The following is a 25,479-nucleotide window of genomic DNA, read 5'->3' as shown; positions in this document are numbered from 1 at the left end:
CAGAATGTCTTAGAAAAAATAATGGCGCGGACGAAAATTTTTCGCGAAAATTTTTTCGTAGAAAGATCGGCACAATGCCTTAGAAAAAATAATTAAGCTGACGAAAATTTTAGCTCGAAATTTTTTTCGTAGAAAGATCGGCACAATGCTTTAGAAAAAATAACGACGTTGACGAAAATTTTCGCTCGAAATTTTTTCAGAAAAGATCGGCACAATGCTTTAGAAAAATAATAAAAGTTTCGACGAAAAATTTTCGCCGAAAATTTTTCAGAAAAATCGCGCAATGCCTTAAAAAAAATAATGACACTGACGAAAAATTTCGCTCGAAAAAATTTTCGTAGAAAGATCGGCACAATTCCTTAGAAAAAATAACGACGTTGACAAAAAATTTCGCTCGAAATTTTTTTCGTAAAAAGATCGGCAGAATGCCTTAGAAAAAATAATGACGCTGACGAAAATTTTCGCTAGAAAATTTTTTTCGTAAAAAGATCGACATAATGCCTGATAAGCACCCAAAACTGTAATATTAAACCCCGAAAGACATAGCATTTTAGTCGATTATGTGTTTAATAATCATGTAATAATTATATTTTCGTACTTTTGCAGGTTTCCGCAATTAAAATGAATATAGTGATAAAACATGCATCGAAGTACGAATACGGGAATATTTAGAGTTTCCCACTCGACCGCGGAAGCGAAGTTTCCAAAAGAACGTAACCCGGTCGGAATGGGCCCACATATGAAGAAGCGAAGAAATTTTCAAAGCTCAAATCGGATAAATCTAGATGCCGACGTTGGCTAGTGAAGCCGCCAAGTACAGAATACGAATATTTGGAATTCCCACTCAATCCCCGCGTGAAGCCCAACAAAGCCCGATTAGAGCCGGTTCCCAAAAGAACGAGAACCAAAGGCGAATCGGGCCCACATATAAAAAAGCGTGAAACTTTCAAGATCAAATCGGATAAATCTAGGTGCCGGCGTTAGCTAGTGAAGCCGCCAAGTACAAGAATACGAATATTTGGAATTCCCACTCAATCCCCGCGGAAGCCCAACAAAGCCCGACTAGAGCCGGTTTCCAAAAAAGAACATGAAACCAAGGCAGATGATCGGGCCCACATATAAAGAGGCATGAAACTTCCGCTCAAATCGGATAAATCTAGGTGCCGACGTTGGCTAGTGAAGTCGCCATAGCGACCGGCGACGAACTCTGCGCTAGCGACAAAAGTCGTAAAACGCCAAAATCGGGTATACGCCATCGACACACTAGGTGGACACACTCTGCGGGCCCGTAAGGCATGATGAGTCAAAGATAGCAGGTGGCAAAGGATGGTTTAAATTTGATACCACCGGGCAGAGAGAAAGATATCGCACTCAATTCAAACCAAAGTGGGTTTGAATTGAAATGAGCTAACAAACAAAACATAAAATCAGCTAAAGGACAAAAATTTAATACAGGTGAAACAAAACTTTGAGAAACGTTTCAAATAGGTAACAAACAAACCTGATTTAATTGTTAGGAATTCACGTGAAGGGACATCCGCCTATATATATGAGGGGTTCGCCTTCATTATAAGGTCTTCAGCATATTAATGCTTTAGCTACGCTTAGTTTTTTTTTTCTTCTTCAGTACTTACATTCCGCCATTTTTATTTCAGCAGCTTAATACAGTAAGTTATTTTACCCTTAATAATAGTCATTTCTTTTCTAGTTTAATTTCTGTCCTGCATTTATTTACTTAATATATAAAGAAGTTTTATTATTCCTTCTATGATGATGAGCTAATCCCCTCGGGGAGGGTTATCTTTGCTTCGTGTAAAAATCCGGATTAACTCGTTAATATTCTAGAATCACTACTTAGAATTAGGCATAGAATTAACATCCGGTCCCCAAAATGATCGAGATCGCATAAAGTTGGATCACGATGCTCCAGATAGTTAGTCGCCGCGATCTAAAATGTCTCGCTACGACTCTCTCGTCGTCGTCGACAAATCTCATCTCGGCCCAAATTGATGTGAAATCGAGCCGAGGCGGAAATAATATACCGTAGATGCGGTATTATTAAAACTCCTTATGCTAGTGAAATGCGACCTAGAGATGTGGGCATGCACTAGGGATCAATACTCGACGTCGTCTCCGAAACGAGACGAATTAGAGATGTAGTGATTTGGTAATAAAAACTGTTAAGAAATGATTCTTGCATGAGCATGATTAACTCTCCCTGTTCTACATTTTGTTTACCTACATATAATCGCCGTAGTAATTTATTTTATTTGCATTACCGTTATTTTAATTAAAAACCAACTAAAAAGAAACCTAAAAATCCTTCTCACTTAAAGTTGTAACTCCAGTTGTGAACCTATCCGAGCCCTAAGGTTTGGACGATCCCTTACTCGACCTATCCTACCAATCCCACGTGAGTAAGGTAACTTGACTAAAACGTACGACTATACGGACGTTGGACTTTAGACTTTGGACTTGGACTGTGGACCTCGGACTTTGGACTGTGGACCTCGGACTTAAGAAAATAAGTAACTGAAAGCCAATAAACGTGTGTAAAGACCGTTCTATCAATGCCTTAGAAAAAATAACGACGTTGACGAAAAATTTTCGCTCAATTTTTTTCGTAGAAAGATCGGCACAATGCTTTAGAAAAAATAATGAAGCTAACAAAAATTTTCACTCGGAAAATTTTTTGTAGAAAGATCGGCAGAATGCCTTAGAAAAAATAATGACGCTGACGAAAATTTTCGCTCGAAATTTTTTCGTAGAAAGATCAGCACAATGCCTTAGAAAAAAATATTGATCATGGAAAATGGTTAACCGAAAAGTGCTAAGCCGGTTTAATGCAGATTTCAAAAAGAAAAATAAAGATTTAATCGAACAATCGTAAGACAATTGACAGAGACAATTGATTAGGTAATTGTGTGAATGTAATACCATAGAGCTAAAACTTCTTTTGATGAAAAATAAAAATAAAGATGAGTTTGTTATTGAATATTGTTGTTGTATCAGATAACATACCTGCGGAAAACTGACAATGTTGTAGATTTATGCAGTTGAAATGAAATAGAACGAGACGGCATAGAGAAAAAAACCCCAATCGCATTTTATCTTTGCAAAATTAAGCTAAGCGAGCATAAAAACGTTCAAACTTAGGCTGACGAAGCTAAACGTGGTAATCTCGTCAGATTTTGTAGGAACGATAGTAATTGACTAAGCAAGCGTAAAAGCGTTCAAATTTAAACTGACGATGCTAACGTGGTAACTTTGCCAGATTTTGTTATAGTGATAGTAATGAACTAAGCGTTTAAAAGCCGCATAAACTTAGATCGGGCGGTTAAACGTAGTAACTTCATCGATTTTTCAGAGTGATAGTAATGACTATCGAAAGCGAACAAATTCAAACGTAAACTGACAAAGCTAAATGTGGTAACTTCGTCAGATTTTTTTGTAATGATAGTAATGAACTAAGTGAGCATAAAAAGCGTTCAAACTTAGATTGACAAAGCTAAATGTGGTAACTTCGTCATATTTTTTTGTAATGATAGTAATGAACTAAGCGAGCGTAAAAAGCGTTCAAACTTAGACTGACAAAGCTAAATGTGGTAACTTCGTCAGATTTTTTTGTAATGATAGTAATGAACAAAGTGAGCGTAAAAACGTTCAAACTTAGACTGAGGAAAAGATGACTGCAAAAGTGATGTGTCTTGACCCTCGCTTCTAACGGCGGCAGAGAGATAAGCCAATGAATCTGCATGACGTATGTCATTTCGGGGTCTTTGAGTGATAGAGATGCTATCAAATTGTCGAGCAAGACTATGTATCAAACTAAGATAAGCCGCCATACGCTCACCTCTTGCTTCAAAAGACCCACCAAACTAATTGGCAACAAGGTGAGAATCCGGTATAACCGAGCTTTCGGCGCCTCCAAAGGTCAAAGCCGTTCTCAAGGCACAAATGGCGTTCCTCATACTCGGCCGTTATTTGAAGCGACGGCCAAGTCGCATTTTTTCCAATTTTTTCTCCGTCGGGTTTAACAAAAAATGCATCCAATTCCAGACCCAGATTTACTATGGGAGCCATCTGAGTAAACAATCCATAGGTCAATGGGATTAGGAATTGCGTTTTCCGTTGAAGGACTTGTCAATATAGGAGGACTGACTAAGTATTTCTCCAGTTGTTGCAATGCCATCTCACAATCAACGTTCCAAGTTGCCACCCCCTTTATAATCTGGAAGAATGGATGACAACGATCGGAATATTTAGAAATAAATCAATGAAGAGCGCAAGCCGACCAGTAAGTCATTGAATTTCCTTTTTATTTTTTGGTGATGACATATCAATAACGGCACGTATCTGATCAGGATTAGCCTCAATACCTCTACGAGCCATGAGGTATCCCAGAAATTTTCCAGAAGAGAGGCCAAAAGAACATTTGGCGGGATTGAGTCTCATGTTATACTTGTTAAGCCTATCGAAAACAAGTTGAAGATCGGAAAGATGATCACCAGTATGCTTCGATTTAATGACTATATCATCGATATAAGCCTCCATTATTTTTCCCAGCAGATCGGAAAAAATTGTATTGATAAGCTTTTGGTAGGTTGCACCGGCATTTTTCAGACCAAAAGGCATAACAATTAGCAGCGAAAAATGCCTTGGTCGGTGATGAAGCGGTGAAACTCTTAGTCATCCACATTCAAAGATATCCGGTAGTACCCTCAAGAAGCATCCATGAAAGATAGGCGTTGAAGCCCGGCGGCGCTCACCGGCCGAAATTCGCGGGCAACGGATACGGATGAATCGGACAAGCTTCGTTAAGGTTCGTTAGGTTCAGATGAACTTTATGATGAGTGGGAAGTTACACCAAAGGGACTTCGTGTTAAGTGGAGTGAAATCCATTTTATCAAGAAGATTTAAACAGACAGATGCCCCCGGTCGAGCCTATATGGAAGATGACACCTGCCATTACCTCTTACAATAGTTAGAGATTTTAGGTGGTACACACGTTCGGGTCCGACTGGAGATTGTCTTTTTCTTTGCGTGTAACCAATCTATCTAGGTCGGTAGTTTGTCTGGGATTGTGGTCTTCCCTCTAGTTGCTTCTGTGACACCTTCCTTCCTTATTGGATCAGACTTGTCTAGGACGGCGATTTTCCTCAGGTCAACGAGGTCGACCTTCCCTGTCAAGTCAGTCTCGCTTGGGATATTGGTATTCCTTATATATTTTTCGGTGACGCCTTCTTTCCCTGCTTGGTCGGACCTGTCTGGGATGGCAGTTTTTCTCAAATCTGCGAGGTCGGCCTTCCTTGTCAGGTCGGTCCAGTCTAGGATGAAGATTTTCCTTATACTTTCTTCCATGACGCCTTCTTTCGGAGGCGTTTGTATCGCCGTTTACGGTAGCGGCGGCGGCGGTGCTGCTGCAGTTGATGTTGAGAATTGATCCTACCACTAGGAGCAACTCGATTGTTCAACGGTTCTTGCATTGCCCGACTTGAATTTCGAGGGTTGCGATTCGTATTGTCTGTGGCAGGAGGAATATGTTGTCTGTTCGGTCTGCTTCTTGTGCTTACCATCTTGATTGTTTTACGTGATAATGGATTCAAAAAACCCACAGACGGCGCCAATTATGTTTCAGCAATAAACTGCTTCAACACAACGAGAGCAATGGTAAAGAACACACTAAGAAACAGAGGAATTTGATGTTGGGGGAGATGAAACTGAGCCAAATAATGGCTGCCTACGTACCCAAGATCTATTCTCTAGGGATCAAGTTTCCACGTAGTTCCTTATGAAAAATAGTTTGGTATTTATAGAGGTAGAGTAGAGAGTCCTTGTAGCTCAAGTAATTGTGATAGACTATAACTCTCAACTGATAATTATCTCTTTGATAAGAAATGAATCTGGACATAAATCAGTGTACATTAGTGACAAACCATGTGGCTAAGGTTCAGCCTTAGACACATGAGTTAATGGCCCTGTACATTGATCCATGGTATTGCAAATTAGGCTTTAGCCCTGTCGATTAAATGAATAAAATAGACCCCTAATAATGGACGTTTGCCACGTATATGGGGGTCGAAACAATTATTCGAGTCCAAATCACCAGTCAGGTCAAACTGATCAACCATCAAAAAGCCCAAAACTAAAGTCCATGAATATGAGCCTATGTGTAGTTTGATTCTCATAAAAACGTATATATCTAAGTCTTATAAGAATTCCCATCTTGTTACGTGCCAATATTTATATGCTTTACCCACTACTCACGCCAAATCTTAATTAGACAATTTTGACAATATTTTATTACTATATTTGTCCATATTCTTAAATATGTGAAAATTTGGAAAAAGTCAACATTCCACAGTCAATGGTCAATGGTTAATGTCAAAGTCAACATGTCATTGTCAAAGTCAAACTGTCGTTTCCATGTTCAACAGGTTCAGGGTCATAGTCCTGGTTCATGGCTAAGGGCAAAGGTACATGGCTCATGGACTCATGACTAAGGAAATGGTTCGGACCCAACTAGCCAAGCCCAAACCCAAACCTTAGGACCTGACCCCAAAAGTCTAAACCAACTTATTTATTCCACCTGACCCAATTGGGGACATAAGGACCAACCCACATAAAATTAGAAACCGGCCCAAAAGAAACTAATTAGTTTTGGCCCAAACAACTTAAACTAAACTGGCCCAAAACCTAAAATAGATTTTTGACCCAAACAAAACCAACCCACTTGGTCCCGACCCAATCCCAAGCCCAAGCCCAACCAAGTCGTCTCCCTCACCGCTCCAAAGAAACCTCTTCCCTCCATCGCACCAACTCACGCCCCGCTGTCATCACATTTCAAAATTTCTAAACAATTAAAAAAAATGAATATTTGAAATATAAATATATCAAACATCACTCGATTCAATTGTCTAAAAACCCAGGCTATGACGGGGTGGATACAATACCTGTCAAAACCTAAAACCCACATCATAAAGAATCTTAACAACAAAAATAATCTCCAAAAATTCTCTTTATTACTTTATAAAAAGTCTATCTTCCGTCCCAATAAAACATCAAACCACTCTGAGAATAACAAGTCTTCAACATCGTATTTTCATGTCATATGAAAAGAAAACTACGTTATTACATACTTTCAAAAGATCAGACCTAAAAGAAAACTAACGGACTGCTCCAGGCAAGAATCCCAAATCAAACGCCGCGGTTCTACTGCCTTTCCACCTATGTTCCCAAGAACACACCCACGTTGTCAAAACAAAGCAAACATGGGTCAAGAAATGGAATTTGGCTGTATGAGTAGACTAACCACATAAAACCATTATCATACTTTAATTATTCAAACAATCACTTTATATTATCCCATAACTTAATCATTCACGCTTTGAAGGCAGTGTAGTTCCGTCATTTTAACCGCATATAATTTCTTCCCAAGCAAGACTTCCATTATATTAACTCATTCAAATAACTCGCTTTAATATCTAAATCATTTAATTAAAACTTACCGATATCCACTGCTATATAAGGGTAGGATCGCATCCCTGCACAAAATGTTATTAAGTCCTACCCTCCTGCAAAAGAAAGTTAGAACTTCTATATAACCTTTGTAGATATTATATTAGGCATTCAAAAGTAACCCAAACACTCGTATAATCAAATCAATTTCTCTTATCAATTAATCAATTACTTTTCTTATACACATATTTCATAACCTATGTGCCTTAGGTCATTCCCGCCACATTCAAGGAATACAACTAACCCGCAAGGCAAATACCTTAGTTCCTCTCTAGGGCAGTCCAAAGAATCTGGTCATTTATGACACATTCAATGAATACACGGGTCATTCATGGCACATTCAATGAATACCCATATTTTAACGCTAACGGGCCATTTATGGCACATTCAATAAATGCCCACCTAACATATGACATCAACAGTCATAAAACTAAATTCCAAAACTTGAGGCGTGGAGAGTTCTAAAAGAGTGCGGTAAATTGGTTTACGCATTGAAATTTATTACATATATTATTTAGAGAACAAAGGAGTATCTTGATTCATGTATTTTTTTGTTACACGTTATTAATTAGATTGATGTCTAAGTGTCATAACGTCGTATATAAAACTGAAATATCACATAGTATTTAATGCACGTACACACGTATATATAAAGGGTCTTAGCCTAAAGCCAAGCATGCTAATAGCCCTAGACCTATCTTAATATCCCAAATCATAATCCGAGTTAAAAGGTCAAATTGGGTCAACTGGTCAAAGTCAACCCCGGGTCAATCAACTCGGTCAAAGTCAACACGTCATTGTCAAAGTAAAACTGCCGCTTTTCCATATTCGACAAGTTCAGGGTCATAGCCATGGTTCATGGCTAAGGTCAAAATGCATGGCTCATGGGCTCATGACTAAGGTAGTGGTTCGGACCCAACTGGCCAAGCCCAAACCTCAGAACCCGAAAGTCTAAATATTGAAAGACCCAAAAAAGATCTATTTTAAGTCCTATGGACTGGCCCCAAGCAATATTAGAAACTGGCCCAAAAACTTCGGGATCGAATCGCCCAAAACACAACCGAAGTTCGCCCAAAACAAATGGGAGAAGGCCCAAACAAAACAAACTAAAATCGGGCCAAAACAAAACAAAAATAGAAATGGCCCAACATAACTAATGTGGTCCAGCCCCTAACAACTTAACTAAAATCCGGCCCAAACTAAATTAGATTTCGGCCCACACAAAACCAAAAGGTTTAGGCCCAAAGCCCAACCGAGATTTACTGTTTATCTTCTCCAACCTTCTTCCTCCACCACCAGCCACCAAAAATCGGCCACCACTCCTCACTTCATCAAACCGATTTTACTCCTTATCAAAACCAAACACTTTTAATAAAACAAAACCCCCAAATCATTCAATCCCTATCTCCTTCAAAACTAGATCTAAAACTTTTATCGCCATTATCATTAATGGCTTCCGCCACCTTTCAATGTCCCCCATCCACATTCCAACATTCACACATACATCAACAACCCACCAAATCAAACAAAACCGCCCAAACCATTTTAAAACGCGATAAAACCCAAGTCCCAAGTCGATTATCCGAATGGCAAGAACGCCATTAACGCCTCCCTCCGAGCTTCACTGCCCCGACATCACGCACTACACAACCCAATATACCACAACACTTCAACCATAGGAGTTTACAAACCAAAACAAAGAGTTAAATTATACAAAACGATTTCTGTGGGCTGACGCCATTGACGTCTGTCGAGATTCAACAGTTTACCCAATTTTAACAAAGTTTCGACAATTTAATTACAAATCCGAAATCAACAAAGTTTAATAATACAAATGGCACGAAGTCCAATACAACAGGATAATGAGCAGTATATATAAAAACAGAAACCTATACACCGATATACGAAAACTATAATTTTCGGTGAAATAACAAAAATAGCTACTCACCTTTAGCGCGCTCCGACTATCAGCCAGCTACCAGGAAAAATCTTCCTTTTCTGTTGTCATTAAAACTTCTTCCTTTTATGTAAAACTCTCGCGGTGTTTTTGACCAACCCTATTCTTTTTTTCTGCTCGCTCAAAAAAAAACCCCGAATAGGGAAGAAGGTTTATCCCATAAACCCACGTCTCCTATTTTCCACTAACACTTATCCTATTTTATTTTATCTATTATTTATTATTATTATCTTTATTATTATTATTATTATTAGGAAAATAAAAGAATTAAAACACGGGGTGTTATACCGCCACTCCTCACCTCCTCCTTCCAGCGGTTTTGTTCATGAACAAAAACCCTATAGCTTTAATGAAAGCTCCAACTCAATTCCTCACCTCCAGCGCCAGCAGCCTCTTTCGCCACCAGCCACCACTAGATTTTCCTCCTCCTCCAATTTCATCACATCGGTTTGACTCCTATTGAAAAACCCGACACCTTTAATTAACCCACCACACCTTTTCAACAACTGTCGAGATCTCTCCCTAATCTAGATCTCGACCGCCATTACCACCTCTTTCGAAGCTCCACCAGCACTCACCCCAAACCATTACACAACCAAAAGTCCAATATAACAATTCAACCAACACAGTCCACCCAACAACCGATTCTAATCACAGTTCAATCAACACACTTCACCAATACCCCCGACAGTTTAACCACCGATTTCAACCAACAAAAAAACAACCCACACCACAACAGTATAATAGTTTCAACGATATACAGTACAAATGTTAGTTTGGGCTCGCGCCATTAATAGCCCCATAAAACTTTAGCACTTCATTTTCAGAGTTCCACCAGTTCCGACAGTTTCAATAATAACAAAACAATATACTCATATTTAACCATTTTAACAATAACGACCGTAATGTAACGAAGAAGAATGAATAGTAAAAACTCGAAAGAAAACATTGACAAGAAAATCTTTTTTGTATACCGTGAAGTAGAAAACTAACTACTCACCAGATTAAAAGCACCACTTAATCCCTCAGTAGTCCTAATCGTCACCCCAATGCTCTAGCAATCAAGCTTTTATCTCTGCCTCCATTTTTATTTTTATTTTTTTTTCTAAAAACCCTATTTTCTGGAAAAATATGAATATATACTTGGGTTTGAAACCTAAGCCCAACACAGACTCGGGCCCAGAAATCAGGCCCACGTATCCCAAATCCAATCCAGTGAATTTTAAATAAATAAATAAATAAATAAATAAATACGTATTTTAAATACGAGTGTTACACCTCTTCTCTGACAGCGATGCTGCGAGTGGTAGCACCACTTTTTGTCTTCTTAGTTCCTACCATCACAACGTAAAGAGTGCTTAAACTAAATCAGTCAACCGAACAAATGTTACCTGCTACCGTTCCCGGCAGACGACGCCAAAAGATGTAGGGGAATTTTTGAGTATCCTACGATCCTCCTATGTGTCGTGTGATGAAGAACTTTGGGAATATAAGAAAGAAATGAGATGTGTTTATTGAATAATCAGGGTTGAACCGCTATGTGGTTGCCTACGTATCTTCCTATATGCTTAGAATAATCAAACCCTCTTTTGCGTAGTTCCTAAGAGCGAATTCCTACTGTTTATATAGAAGGTAGGGCTGTCAATGGGTCGGGACAAGCCCGAAGCCCAATTGAATCCGAACCGATAAGATAAGGACTTAGACTTTAAATTTATCCCGATAAGATTATTGGGCCAGGTCTGGACATACCTATGTCCGATCCGATAATGTCCCGGCTCGAAATTTATAATAGTTTGTGTTTTATATTTAATATTATTAATATATCTATTATATTTATTGGAAATTGACATAGAAAATTGGAAGCCATATTGGTTAGTATTGTGTCTGCCACACAAGAGTTGTGGGTTTGATTCTACCACACAAAAGTTGTAGGTTCAATTCTTCCCACTTACAAATTTGATTAAATTTTAGACAAAAATAACAGTTCCCATGTATTGCTAATGGACCTGGGCCTGGCCCGAATCCGAACTTGCCCAATAGGACTTAGGCCGGGCTTGGACTCAAGATATCAAATATGATTTGGGCCGAGCCTGGACCTGCGTGTGTCCTATTCAGGTCCGGCCCGTTGATAGCCCTAATAGAAAGAGTCTAAGGAGTCCTAGGGTTTGGGCTTACCTCACTGCTTGTGAGTTTCCTCCCCTCATTGGACTCTGCTTTCTTATTAGGAATCCTCTCCTTTTGGAAGTCTGAACCTAGACCATATCTTATCAGAGATAAGTTTCCCTTTAGATCATAATCACCCGTCATGTACGGGAAGATTATGCCTAAAGAGTAACTTCTTAGAGATATGTCATCTTGATTCCTTCTGTTCAGGAACTGTCTATATCAGTTCCTAACGACTTGGCTAACTGTTATCTCTAGAGGTGGCATGTCACGTGACTAACACATGTTTATAAAACATTCGTGATAAACACGAGATTGCTTATTCCCAGAACTAATCTGATGGGTTCTCATCTCATTCTGGGTATTTATAGTTCCAAGTCATTCTCTGTCCACGTGTCTTTTAGCAATTGACGAGAAATCCTAGCCCCCTTACAGTTTCCCCTCTATTTTCTACCAAAAATTCTGGGATATTGTAGGGAAAAATGTGTCTAACATGGTTAAAAAAAAATCTTAGAAGGACACACTCGGCCTCTAAAGATAACAGTTAGCCAAGTCGTTAGGAACTGATATAGACAGTTCTTGAACATAATGAAACTGATAAGGACGGTCTTTGATGGTAAGGAAGGAATCAAGATGACATATCTCTAAGAAGTTACTCTTTAGGCCTAATCTTCCCGTACATGACTGGTGATTATGATCTAAAGGGAAACTTATCTCTAATAAGATATGGTCCACATTCAAACTTCCAAAGGGAGAGGATTCCTAATAGGAAAGCAAAGTCCAAGGAGGGGCGGAAACTCACAAGCAGTGAGGTTAGCCCAAACCCTAAGACTCCTCCTATATAAACAGTAGGAATTCGCTCCTAGGAACTACGCAAAAGAGGGTTTGATTATTCTAAGCATATAGGAAGATACGTAGCCAGCCGCATAGCAGATCAACCCTGATTATTCAATCAACACATCTCATTTTTATTCTTCTATTCCCAAAGTTCTTCATCACACGGCATAGAGGAGGATCGTAGGATACTCAGAAATTCCCCTACATAAACCATTAGGGCCTGGAGACTTGAGTGTTGGTCGGCTATAAGAAGATAGTTTTGAATGTTCTTCAAAGTTCAAACAACTACATACAAAAGAGTTTTTGTAAGTTGAGTAGCTCACAGGGGTTAGCAGTGCACCCGATGGATCTTCTTGTACTTAATCTGAAACAACAAAGATTCTGTGCCGGCAGAGTATCTAGATCATTCTCTTTAGTCCTTGTCCACTACTAAAGAAACAAAACATCCTGATCTTTCTCTATAGTGCTTACATTCTTTTTAACTCCGCTTCTGATCCATCGAAGAAACACAATCAATCACACATGATACTCATTAAATAATTACTAGTACAACACGAGATCATAATCATCAAATTTGGCAAAAACAATTCTTCAATTCCATCAGCAGCGTCAAGTTTGTCTCGTTCCATGGAACATTTTCCTACCAACCACTAATGATTTCCTCTTACTCAGTGCATCAGGCGAATCAACATTTATGGACCACAAATATATTTATGGCAACTAATGTAGTGTGAAGGTTGCGGTAGGTGTTTAGTCCCATATTTATTTATTAGGCACGCTGAAGGTTCTTAATTTCTTATTGACTATTGATCTATACTTCGACACCACATTTTAATTATTGAAAATAAAGCAACATTTTCCAATAAACAGAGGATATGCAAGGGAACTTCTGGAAATTTGACTCTGAGAAATTTGGAATGATCAAGTCATGAATGGATACATGAATGGTTAGAGGAACTCTTTTCATTTTGTCAGTGCACTGGAAAACTTAGATAGTTAGATGCCATCTATAATTTCTTCTTGCTTGCAATATGCACAACTTGTTCCACATTTACACGTGGAAGTGCTGTCGCATGACGTCCGTAATTAGAAATATTCCCGAAGATTCATGCTTATGGTGTGGAGGTCAGTGTACCCTCTTCATGACTTAAAGATCGAAAATACAAACAGGACTCTCAAGCATCTTAGCAAACACTTAACCGCATTACTAGCTGCATGGTAATAGCATGTAACGTAATGGTAACCATAAAAACTAACATTAGTGTTGTGAGTACGTTGCTGTACAAACTTAAAAGTTATGGTTTTATTTAGCTAGAATTTTCTCCCTTCGATATTAATATACTTCAATGATTTCAATCCTACTTTGCAAATAAAAAGAGTATCAACTAGGCCACAAGTCCACAACTATATCGTAACAAGACATCACACAAAGAAAGTGCTTTATTAACATTTTGGATTCAGAGACAGAGTCCTCAAATTAGTCCTAACTCCTAACCATCCTAGCTGTATAATTTATGCAACGTACCATGCATCAATTAATTCAGACAACATCGCACAAGACGTACGTACGTCTCAAGTCTTCATATCTTCTGGTATTTTGTATGCTTGTTTTACTGAGATTTCAATTTATCTTTTCAATAATTGATGGTACTTTATAGTTCACTACTAAAAACAAATGGATACTATGTACTTAGAAATTGAAGATGATGAAGACACTCAACAACTTCAATAAGTATCAGTTGTTGTAGCTTATGAGAGTTTCGTTTACGAAAAACGATTAAAAGAGTATCAAACTTTACACTTTTTGACAGTTTGGGGACTAAACTTTTTTTCTTGACAGTTTGGGGACCAAACGGTTTGCTTTTTGCAATTTAGAAATTTCTGTTAAATTTTTCTAACACTGTTTCTAATTTATATTTTTTTTTTTGAAAAATAAAATACATACTGACGTGTACAGCTATAATAAAAAATACAGACGTTGGAACTTCATCTTGTTGAATGGAGCTGTGGGTTTGCGAGACTTATCAATCTCCCGCTTTTTTTTTTGCTGGAAATTTCTCTCTCTCCGTCTCTGTTGTTATACCTTTGTGAATGAATCCACTTTAATGTAGCAGTGCAAGGTATTTAACTTCCAAAAGAAGATCAAAAGCTCCACACCATGGATATTGATTTGATAGGCTGGAAGAAAGAGCAAGAAAATAAAACGAACTGCACCCAAATCTTATGATATATTGATATTTACGTCAAGCTTCTTGTCAAGCTAAATAGTAAGGATGTTTTTAACAGCCAAGCTTCCTGGCTGAAAGGAGCAAATGAAGAGTCTCTGCATAGGTTTGACGAAAAGGTTTACATCAGCGGCCCAGTGTTCAGATCCCTTGCTGCAACAGTTCTTGAGAACTCAAGTTTCTTTTGTTTGTGATAAATTGCTGGGAATATTGACACAGCTTCAAATGAATTATCAGGAGAAAAGATTCTGTTTTGTTCAGAGATCAGTCCTTGCACTTCAGATTTCAGGTATAGTGATTTTCCATAATAAGCATGGAAGCTGTCCGAGGAACTTTGGTTTATCAGAGGGGTTTTTAAACAAGGCTTTTTCTCCACTTTATTATACAGACTCTATGATAAGTTCTAAAGACACCAATCGTCGGGAAAAAAAGTAGTGCAGTGCAGACAGTGGGTTTAGTTCTCATGAAAATCTGAAATCCTTCAAGGATTCACTAATGAATACTGGATGGGCTATCATATTTCTTTTTTTGTCAAATGAAGTAATTGACGAATTGACATGGGAAATTCGGCATAGAAGTTAATTGATAATTTTTTTAGGTTGCTGCTATTGCATTCACCTTGTGTGAGTTATAGTTGTACATGTCAGCATGTTTTTTATTTTTCAAAAAAAAAAAAACATACAAATTAGAAACAGTGTTAGAGAAATTTGACGGAAGTTCCTAAATTGCAAAAAACAAATAGTTTGGTCCCTAAACTGTTAAAAAAAAAATTTGTCTCCAAACTGTCAAAAAGTGTAAAGTTTGATATCTTTTTAGTCGTTTTTCCTTTCCTTTACATATATGGGTTGAAGTCGATCTAGAACTCATATTTTCATAATTAACCACCACTGGCAGAAAACAATGGAGTATCATTTGGTTGCACAGTGCCTTGCCTTCTTTCTATGTTTAGTCTCAGGGTGCGTGTATCTCAAACATAAGAATCACGCGCTATATTATTGGCCTATCTTCGGATCACTTCCTTCACTACTTTGGAATTCGTCCTGCCTACCCGAATATATGACTGAAATTTTCAGTTCACTTGGAAAAGGTTCATTCTTTGTAGACGGAGGATTCTTCTCCAACCTTAGGTACATTGTTACCTGTCACCCTCAAAACCTCGAGTACATACTCAAAACCAACTTCGACAACTTTCCCAAAGGCTCTGACTTCAACGAGGTGTTCGACCTACTTGGTGATGGGATATTCAATGCTGACAATGAGTTGTGGCGTTCACAGAGGAAGGTGGCACATGGATGTTTCTCATCAGCTAACTTTCGAAATCTTGTTGCTAAGTCCACTCGAAAAGTAATAGAGGATCAGCTAGTACCTTTTTTTGCCCATGTGGCAAAAGAAGGTACTATTATTGATTTGCAGGATGTGTGTAAAAGATTTGCATTCGATAGCAATATGGGAACCATACTGGGGGGAGATGAGAAGTACTTATCTATAGGTCTTCCAGTTAATGAATTAGCTGATGCTGTTGATGATGCACAAGAAGCTATATTTTATAGGCATGTAATTCCTAAGCTTTTATGGAAGTTCTTAAGATTGTTAAGTGTTGGCCGAGAGAGGAAATTAGCCAGGGCATGGAAGAGTGTTGATGTTAGCTTAGGAAAGTACATTTCACAAACTAGAGAAAATCTACTTAGAGGGGTAGAAACATCTGATTTGTTATCTATGCATATCAAGTCTCAAGACGAACTGTTTAGGGACGATAAGTTCCTAAGAGACGCCATGCTAAACTTATTTATTGCAGGACGTGACACAATTGCATCTGGTCTTATTTGGTTTCTATGGTTGGTTGTCAAAACTCCGCGTGTGCAGGCAAAGATTCTCTATGAGCTAGAGCTTATATTCTCTAAGAAGAATAATGAGTTGCAGTGTGGAGGTATTCCAAGGACTAAGACACCAGTGGTGTTCGATTCCGAAGATCTAAAAGGCTTAGTATACCTGCATGCTGCTCTATGTGAATCCCTAAGGTTGTATCCTCCACTTCCTCTTAATAGCAAAGCAGTTCTTAAGGAGGATGTTCTTCCCGATGGCACTCGGGTGAAGCCAGGAATGCAGATTATTCTCTCTTTCTATTCTGAGGGTAAAATGCCATGGATTTGGGGAGAGGATAGCCTGGAGTTCAAGCCTGAGAGATGGATCAATGAAGAGGGTAAGCTAAAACATGAACCTTTTTCCAAGTTCTTTGTCTTCAATGCTGGGCCAAGAACTTGCATAGGTAAAGACATTTCTTTCACTCAGATGAAGGCTGCTGTTGCTGCCATACTATTCAACTTCAGTATTGAATTGGTGGAGCATCACCCTGTATGCCCAAAACCGTTCATAAATCTTCACATGAAATATGGGTTATTGGTGAGGATAATAGAAAAGTAGTACTATGTATTTTTATGTTCATTTCTATATAAATAGAAATATGTACGGTAAAAACAGTTTCCATAAGAGGAGAAAAAGTTGTACTCCCAAATTCACCAGCAAATATGATGGTGAAACAAATTCGGACTCGGCTATTTTATTTGTACTACAATACGAAAGTATTTTTAAATGGTCCGGTTCCGGGGACTCAGCCAGTTCAACTCAATTTCTTGACCCTCATTTTGAGTCCATCTTACGGTTTAATTTCTTTCCGTTTTTGCATTGATGGAGGGCAAATTGGGTTTTTCAAAGAATTGTATTTGATTCATACTAGCTGCCTGAGGTGGTGATTGAGAATGATTCTTACAACATCACCGATTCACCGGTTCTTTTTTGTTTGAAACTCTACCCAAAAACGTCACTAATAGCATTACGATAAAATTGCTATTTTGTACAATGAACTTTCACTTTTTTATCACTTTAGCCCATAAACTTTTTTATTTTTCCCAATGATTTAGACCAAACTTTGGGCCAAAGGTGCAGTTCTGTTAAAGGATATGCCTATGTGCACAAACGGGTACCTAAGTGGCTAAGTGTACTAATGGGAGCTAACTTAGTGGTTATGTGTAATTGTGTACTAATGGAAGTTGGCATAGTGCCTATCCGATTAGCCACATAGGCGTAACAGTGGCCCAAAGTGAAACTTTTAATAAAGTTTGTGGCCTAAATCATTCGAAAAAAAAAAAAGTTCATGGCCTAAAGCAATGGCTGAGCCAGGAATTTATCTCACCTAGGGCACTCATTGATTCATATGCTAATAATTTTTTAATTTTAAACAAGTACTAGTGTACAACACACAATTTTATTTCGCAAAAAGACTACCATTGTAGTATACTAAAAAAAAGCTAAAGTTGTCAAAATACATTTCACTCTTTTGAACTCTAACAATTCTAAAAATAAAAGTTATAAATTACCTTTATGATCCACATCCTGTAAACACTTCAAGATTGCCTCATTGCTGATGTTATCAAAAATATCTTTTTCTATGTATGTCACCAGGTAATCATTCAACCACTCGTCTACCATTCGATTCTTTAAACGATTCTTCACTATGCCCATAACTGAAAATGATCTCTCAACTATAGCAGTAGAAACTGGTAGTATCAGTGAGAGCTTTATAAGCCTATAAACCAAGTTAAAAATAATATATTTTCCCAACTCAACTATTTTTCTAACCAAACTACTAATTCCTTTAAATGTTCTAAAGGCATCATTGGATTTCATATCAATCTCATAAATCTCTAGTTGATTTTGAAGGACTAAACACTCTTGCTCGGAGAAATTATCAGGATAAAATTCAGCAAGACGAATCAACTTGTTAGTATCAAACACACCAAATTAAACAAATCATTGGAGTTTAATCAAGCCATACAAAGAAGCAACTCTGTATTCACCTTATCAAAACAATTATCAAGCTCAACACGTTGCTTATCGATACAACCATAAAAAATCTAACCTGATAATAATGTAAATTAGTTGCCTCTTTTGCTTTTCTTCGGGATCTTTCTCGATGAACAAACTTAGCATTCATTTAAGGCATGTCTATACCATGTTTTGTACAAAATGCAGAAACCTCGCCTAGTACCGAATCCCAACCACATTTCCTCATTTTCTGCAAACGCTCCTTGCATACTTTTACTAAAGCTAAAGCATTCACTATATTTTGATCTTTTCGTTAAAATGCTTTTGAAAGATCATTAGTGATTCCCAATAGATTCTTCATCAAATGCAAGATGAAAATGAACTCAGACGAATGCATCAAATCTAATAAAACTTGTGCTTCTCTCTTTTGATCTGAACTTGAGCTCTCTTCCATCACCTCATCAAGAACTTCAACCACGGAGGGAAATATAACAATGAAATTAACTAATGTACCATACCATAATGTGAGCCCCAACATGTGTCGCTAGGTCTTTTAACACCAAGCTTTTGATTTAGTTTTTTACCGCTTGATAGTTCACTATTTTTAAGTTGCTCAAACACTCTAGCAACTTCTTTCTTTTGAAGGTTGTCCCTATGCTTGCACGAGACCCCGGCCAATAGCATTCACCACATTGCTAATAGAGGTGAAAAATGAAGCAATCTTTTTGATATCTTTTGCGACATGGACAAGCGCCAACTGAAGTTGATATGCAAAACAATGTACATAGATTGCAGACTTGTTCTCATTCAAAATGAGCGTTTTTAGCCCATCATACCCTTGACCACGCAATCTCGAGAAACTCAATCTATGTATGCCGAAGAATTTTTCAAGTGATGTCTTAAGTTAAGCTGATGTAGTATCAAGGACATGCATCATGCCTACAAACCACTCTATCACACAACCTTTCTTGTCAACATATCACAAACAAATAGCCATTTGCTCCTTAATTAACGTATCATGAGCTTCGTCAATCAAAACAACAAATAATTCTTCTCCAAGGTCTTTCATAATAGCATTAACAGTTTCAACAGTAGCTGCATTTACTAAAGCCTTCTGAATATCAGGTGATGTCAATTTGTGATTTTTCGGAGCATTGTTAAGAGCGACACTGTCAACAACTTTATTGTAAAGAGTTAAGAATATTAAAAGCTCAAGAAAGTTTCCTTTGTTTTTGGAGCTTTCAGATTCATCGTGACCACAAAAAACTAATCCTTGGCGCAAAAGAAATCGGATAACATCAAGAGATGCAATTAAATGAAGTCAATAGTTAATCCGTTCTTCATCCAAATGCTTAACAATTAAGTTCTTGATGTGTTGGTCTTGCTTTATTAGATTCTCACTCTTTATACACACTTCGTTATGAGCACTATTATGATTCTCAACATGATCTTCAATCCTTCTGCAATTTTTCCAACTCCTAAACCCACCATTTGATGAAAGCATCTCTATTATCTCCAAACTCTCGCCTCCATAAGTAATAGTGTAAGCAAAAAACAGCATCTGTGTGAATGCTATACTCCAACCAATTTCCATACATAGTGAAAAAGTCTTTCTTGAAATGCCGAACCTTATTTCCATCTTGTGTTGGTGGATAGTGAGCTTGAAATGGATGACTAGGCCCTCTTAGCAAGTACGCCCTTCTTGATCCTTTGGATGATAATCAGAAACTTTAGGTCGTAAACCAAGATCGGATTCAAGATTATTCGACACATCAACCTCAATACAAGTTAGACTTATCTTTTTCGATCTAGGCTCCATCTCCATTTCCTCATTGTTATGAATATTTTGAATATGAGCCACCGGATTAGACACGTCTTCACGATTTCTTTTTTAATTGAAACAAACTATCGATTTTATGATTTTTCATTACTTAAAAAAAAAAAAAAAAAAAAAAACGTCCACACAGAGAGAGAGAGATACCACTGTAGAAAATAAAAAATGGAGAATGAAAATTGAAGAGAAGAAGCTTTGAATAATGAAGAGAAGAAGTCGTAGGAATGTAGCACTAGCAGGCTAGCAACACCTAGTTTGAATTTTTGAAATCAAAAAGTGAAAACCCCATTTTTTTTATCTGTAAGAAGAGGTGAAAAATGAGAAACCCTTTTTATTTTACTAGCATCTTTGTAAAACCCTCCTATTTTATTTTATTTTTCATTAATTTATGGAGAAACTACCATTTTATCCCTGAAAACAAAATAAAACAAATAAAACCATGAGCTTTTTATTTTGATAAGTTGGAAAAAAAAATAATGGCGTGATGAATTTACTGTTGAAGCCCTCGTTTTCTTTAAAGAAGTTAGATGTTCGGTTCAATCAGTTGGGTCTGGGTGTTTTGTTCTCGCCCACAGCCACACTACTTGATTAATGATTTATTATATTATAAAAAGTCAAGGTGCTGGACTATTGGGATTGACTACGTACAGTGATTAAGTGATGCACTGATTCATAGTATTTTTTTTTTCTGGACAATTTTACCTGGGGCACGTGCTCCATGTCACTACAACGTGGCTCCGCCACTGGCCTGAAGTGATAAAGAGGTGAAAGTTCATGGCACGACAAAACGACAATTTTTTCTCGATTCAAACGGCAACCAACATGACCACACCTACAGTACATAAATTGGAAATTTAATTAAGAAATTAGCATTCTCATTGGGAAAAAAAAAACAAGTTTTTGACATAATTCCTAGTGTTTACAAGATGAATTGAGATTATCTTTTAATGGTGGTTTAAATTAGCTAGACAAATTCATCCAACTTTAAAGTGACAAGTTCTACTGAGAACTTAACGAATATAAAGTTTTGTTCACAAATCACAACACTGAGAAAATTCGCTCCAATTAGTTTTGTTTGATTTAATAATAAATATGGGATAAAAAGAGGAGATAGCCGAATCTTTTGTTCATTGGACTTCTGCGAAGAAAATGAGTAGAAACCGATAGAAATGGTGGAAGAGAAACCCGAAAAGGCAAATAAAATGAAATGGGTCCTATGTGATAATTTTAACCATTATATGAAGTCAATCTCATAGTCATCAAGAAAATGAGTACAAGTCCTACTTAATTATATGAAGCCGTGTCTCTTGAAAACACATAAATACCACCTTTGCTATTTTCTTGAGGACACCAAATTAAAGTATTAAACATACCCCTCCCAAATAATTGACATAATGTGGCAGTGAACTGGTGTTAGAATGTTAATTTTTGGATCTAGTCAAAATTTCCTGTTTTTTATTTTCTTTTATGGGTGGGATTTGAAGAACTAAAAGGAACTACTTGAAAGCAACATCCCTTTATATAATGGAGGATGGATATGAAATGTCAATAAGCATTATCTAAGCTAATAAAGAGGCTATATCATCTCCGCCTAAAAATTAAAGTTTTACACGTTACAAAAATAAATCAACACATGTCCACTCATTTTACTCCAAAGTTAATACAACAAAGGGTGTTAGATTAAAAAAAAAAAAAGAAAGATTCCATACATGGGTTGATAAGACCCAAAAAAAAAGTAACAAGGAAAGGAAACTCTCATGCATTACTCATATTACTTGGGGAATAGTTTTCAATTTGTTTTCATGCTTATATACATTTTCAACTATTTCTATAGCTAGCTCTTGCCGTACTCGTATATATCTTACCACATAGATGGTAGTTAATTCCATTATCATTGTTACTTACGATTAAGGTTATTGTAATACATGCATATATTTTTGTCTGTTGAATGCATTATCATTGTTACGAAGTTCTTTTGGAACTGTCAGTTGATGATTAGGGGCGATCCTGAACTTTGAGGGGCCCAAGGCGAATTTCTTAAAATGGGTTCATATTTTTTAGAAAAAAAAATTTTTTTACACAAGGGGGTCGTGGCCCAATGTTTGAGTGACGTGAACTAGATTGGACATAATTTGACTGGACCGAACAACCTTTACATGTGGCCTAGTGGGTATAAGATTATACTTAGGGTCCAAATTTTGAACAAGAAGTTGGGGGCCCTAGGCGGCTACCTAGTTGGCCGGCCTTGCTGATCGATGATATGTTTTTCTTGTACATTATAGCGTCGTTTTTGGAATCAGCAAAAGAATACGATGCAGCAGAATCCCCTATTGGATTCCAGGGTATTAATTGCTTCAAGTAACATAGCAAGGACTCAAAATCATAGAGTAATGCATTCAAGTTTCCTTTCCTTGCTAATTTTTTTATTTTTTTATTTTTATTTTTATGTACCCACGTTAGGGGTGCAGGTGGATATCCAAATATTCGAATCCAATTCGAATTCGTATTTGAAAAATCAGATATTATCCGAAATTTCGGATATCGGATTCGGATTCGGATAATATTGACATTCACATCCAAATCCGAACCTATCCGTTTGCACTCCTAACCCACGTTACACACTGAATATCTTCCTAATTTGAAGCAATTTTTTTTTGGTTTTTTTGTTATATATCTCTATTTAACACCATTAGTTGCATTAACTTTGGGTGTGAATGTCAATATATATATAAAGAGTAAAATCTTAACTTTTCCACCCGGGTGGAGAAGATCTAGTTTCTTATCTAAATATTGATATAACTCATATTTGTTTTGATATATGGCAGTAATGCTATACCGATCCACTTATTTGACCTACTATTTGAATCTACTGATGTGTCAAAAATCCTAATTATTGATTTACATAGAGATATGTGTCCGTGTGTATTGCAATAAAAACCAACGTTATTCAAATAGTGAGTCACAATAGTAGGTCTAAAAGGTAGGTCGGTCGTCCGACACTACTCTGCTATATCGGCTCTATGTAGTTTCATATCTTTTTCGTAAAGATATCAAATATTATTTAGAATATTAATATCTGATACTGCCGAGGGTATAGCTATATTTAAAATCAACGTTTGTGGCTTTGTGCCATGGATCCATCGAGTATCAAAGTATAATGCCAGGCATGCTATCCACGTATACATCAATAATATCTAGTACAACCTAGATGATTTACAAAGTGAGAAATGTAACTAACTAGATTGGCTGCTTGCCCATCAGGCCCTCACTAGTCACTACTTAAAGGACGCTTTGAAGGTGAAAACAGAGAGAAGAAAAATGGGAAGACTAGAATTTAATCTCTCAAACTCCCCCAAAGGGCAAAGGTGACTGAAAAACGCTTACTCCTTTTCAGTGCACACGTACAAAGCAGGATGTGTGTTTTTTGCTTGCTTGTAAGTCATGCAATAGCCACGCAGTTCCCCAAACTTAACACCCGGCCACATGCAACGGGTGAGCTCTACACACTACACCTGGTCTCTTTTCACCGTTCTCTCTCCTATATAACCCTCTTAATTTAGAACTACACAATACAAGTGCTAGCTTATTTAGAACTTATTTACAAGTGCTACACACTACACACTACACTTATTTAGAACCCTCTTCTTTGATCTCATATCAAGTGCTGGCTTAATTTCTAAAACAACGATGCAAAGCCAAGTGCAAGAGAAGTTTTCAGAGTATTATGAGAGATGGATTAGTTTACAAGAAGCTAATATTTATCAACTTCTCTCTGTATCAAGAGATTCCGAAAATGAACAAGAACACAAGTCATTAGTCTCTAAAGTTCTAAATCTTCATAAAGAATACTACACAATGAAATGGGCTGGTGCTCATAATGATGTTCTTGGTTTCTTTTCTCCAACGTGGTTAACTCCATTAGAAAATGCGCATATCTGGATAACTGGTTGGAAACCATCTATAGTTTATAAACTTATTAACTCATTAAGACGAGCTCAATTAATTCCAGGTTCAAGTTTGGCAAATCTAAGTGAAGAACAGTTGAAAAAGATTGAAAAGTTGAAGTTGAAAACAAGGTTAGAAGAAGAAAAGTTGGATAGAGAAGTGGAAAGGCAACAAGTTTCAGTAGCTGATAGAAAAATAGTGGAGTTGGCTAGGCTCAGTGGTCATGTTAGAGAGCACTTAGAAAGGTCTGTGGAAGCAAATCGGTTGGTTGATATTGCTGTGAACACACTGTTAGCTGGTTTAGAAAAAGTTATGAAGACTGCAGATTGTGTTAGATTGAAGACTATGAAAGAAGTGCTTGAAGTACTTACTCCTTTGCAATGCGTGGATTTCATGGCTGCTTCGTTGATGATTCAAATTCAGCTAAGAAATTGGGGTAAGAAAAGAGATTGCCGCAAGATCTAGCTAGTTGCTGCATGTAGACATATTAGCATATAGATGGTACGGGTTTCGTATGTAATTATGTATACGAGCTGAGCTGAGCCGCTTATCAGTCCTACATAGAAGCCGTCAGAAATCTTGTCTGGTTCCAATATATATGTAGTAAGTTTATTTGTGGACCTAAAGATGTTAGATTCTACTTTAAATCAAGCAATTAAATTTCAGTTTCGATCATTTTTTCGGTGACCACAAAAAAAACGAAAATATAGAAATTTTCACGAAAAGTAAGAGAAAAATTACGAATACATTAGGAAAAATTATAAATATGGGTAGCAATTATATTTTAAATTTAAATGTCCATATACCAAAAATGACCAAAATAAGTAACTCTCTTTATTTCAAAATTAATAATCCTCTCATATATATCTCACTAATCAAAATAGAGGGAAAAGAGAAAGTCTATTTAGGTGAAATTAGATGAGTCTTGAGAAAAATTAGATCATTAATGATTAGTAATTTAGTCAATAAAAATACAAAATAGACAAAACTAGTCTCTATTTTAAATCTATATCTTAATATTAAAGCTCTCCCAGCTCCCACCAAGGATATTTTTCGAACTCTATTAAAATTCCACGAAATCTCTTATTAAAACATAAATTTATCTCATATTTGAAAACGGAAATCTTTTTTTACAATGGGAATTCCTCTCCTATTATAACGGAAATTATTCTTCTATT

The 25,479-nt window shown here is 37.1% G+C and overlaps 1 protein-coding gene and 1 pseudogene across 2 annotated transcripts; both read left to right on the top strand.

Annotated features, from left to right (window-relative positions):
- Positions 1-14,248: 14,248 nt before the first annotated feature.
- On the top strand, positions 14,249-17,321 carry LOC147478148 (alkane hydroxylase MAH1 pseudogene; annotated as a pseudogene). Its single transcript, XR_015207938.1, has one exon. The product of XR_015207938.1 is annotated as an alkane hydroxylase MAH1 pseudogene (transcript).
- Positions 17,322-23,689: 6,368 nt separating this feature from the next.
- On the top strand, positions 23,690-24,976 carry LOC147478147 (transcription factor-like protein). The gene has a single exon (XM_086583765.1). It carries the CDS (start codon positions 24,044-24,046, stop codon positions 24,764-24,766), a length of 723 nt encoding a protein of 240 aa, XP_086439891.1. The 5' UTR covers positions 23,690-24,043; the 3' UTR covers positions 24,767-24,976.
- The last annotated feature ends 503 nt before the right edge of the window (positions 24,977-25,479 follow it).

The sequence above is a fragment of the Coptis chinensis genome, chromosome 9 (assembly GCF_015680905.1).
Source record: "Coptis chinensis isolate HL-2020 chromosome 9, ASM1568090v1, whole genome shotgun sequence".
Lineage (NCBI taxonomy): Eukaryota > Viridiplantae > Streptophyta > Magnoliopsida > Ranunculales > Ranunculaceae > Coptis > Coptis chinensis.
This window is presented reverse-complemented; position numbering and strand designations above follow the sequence as displayed.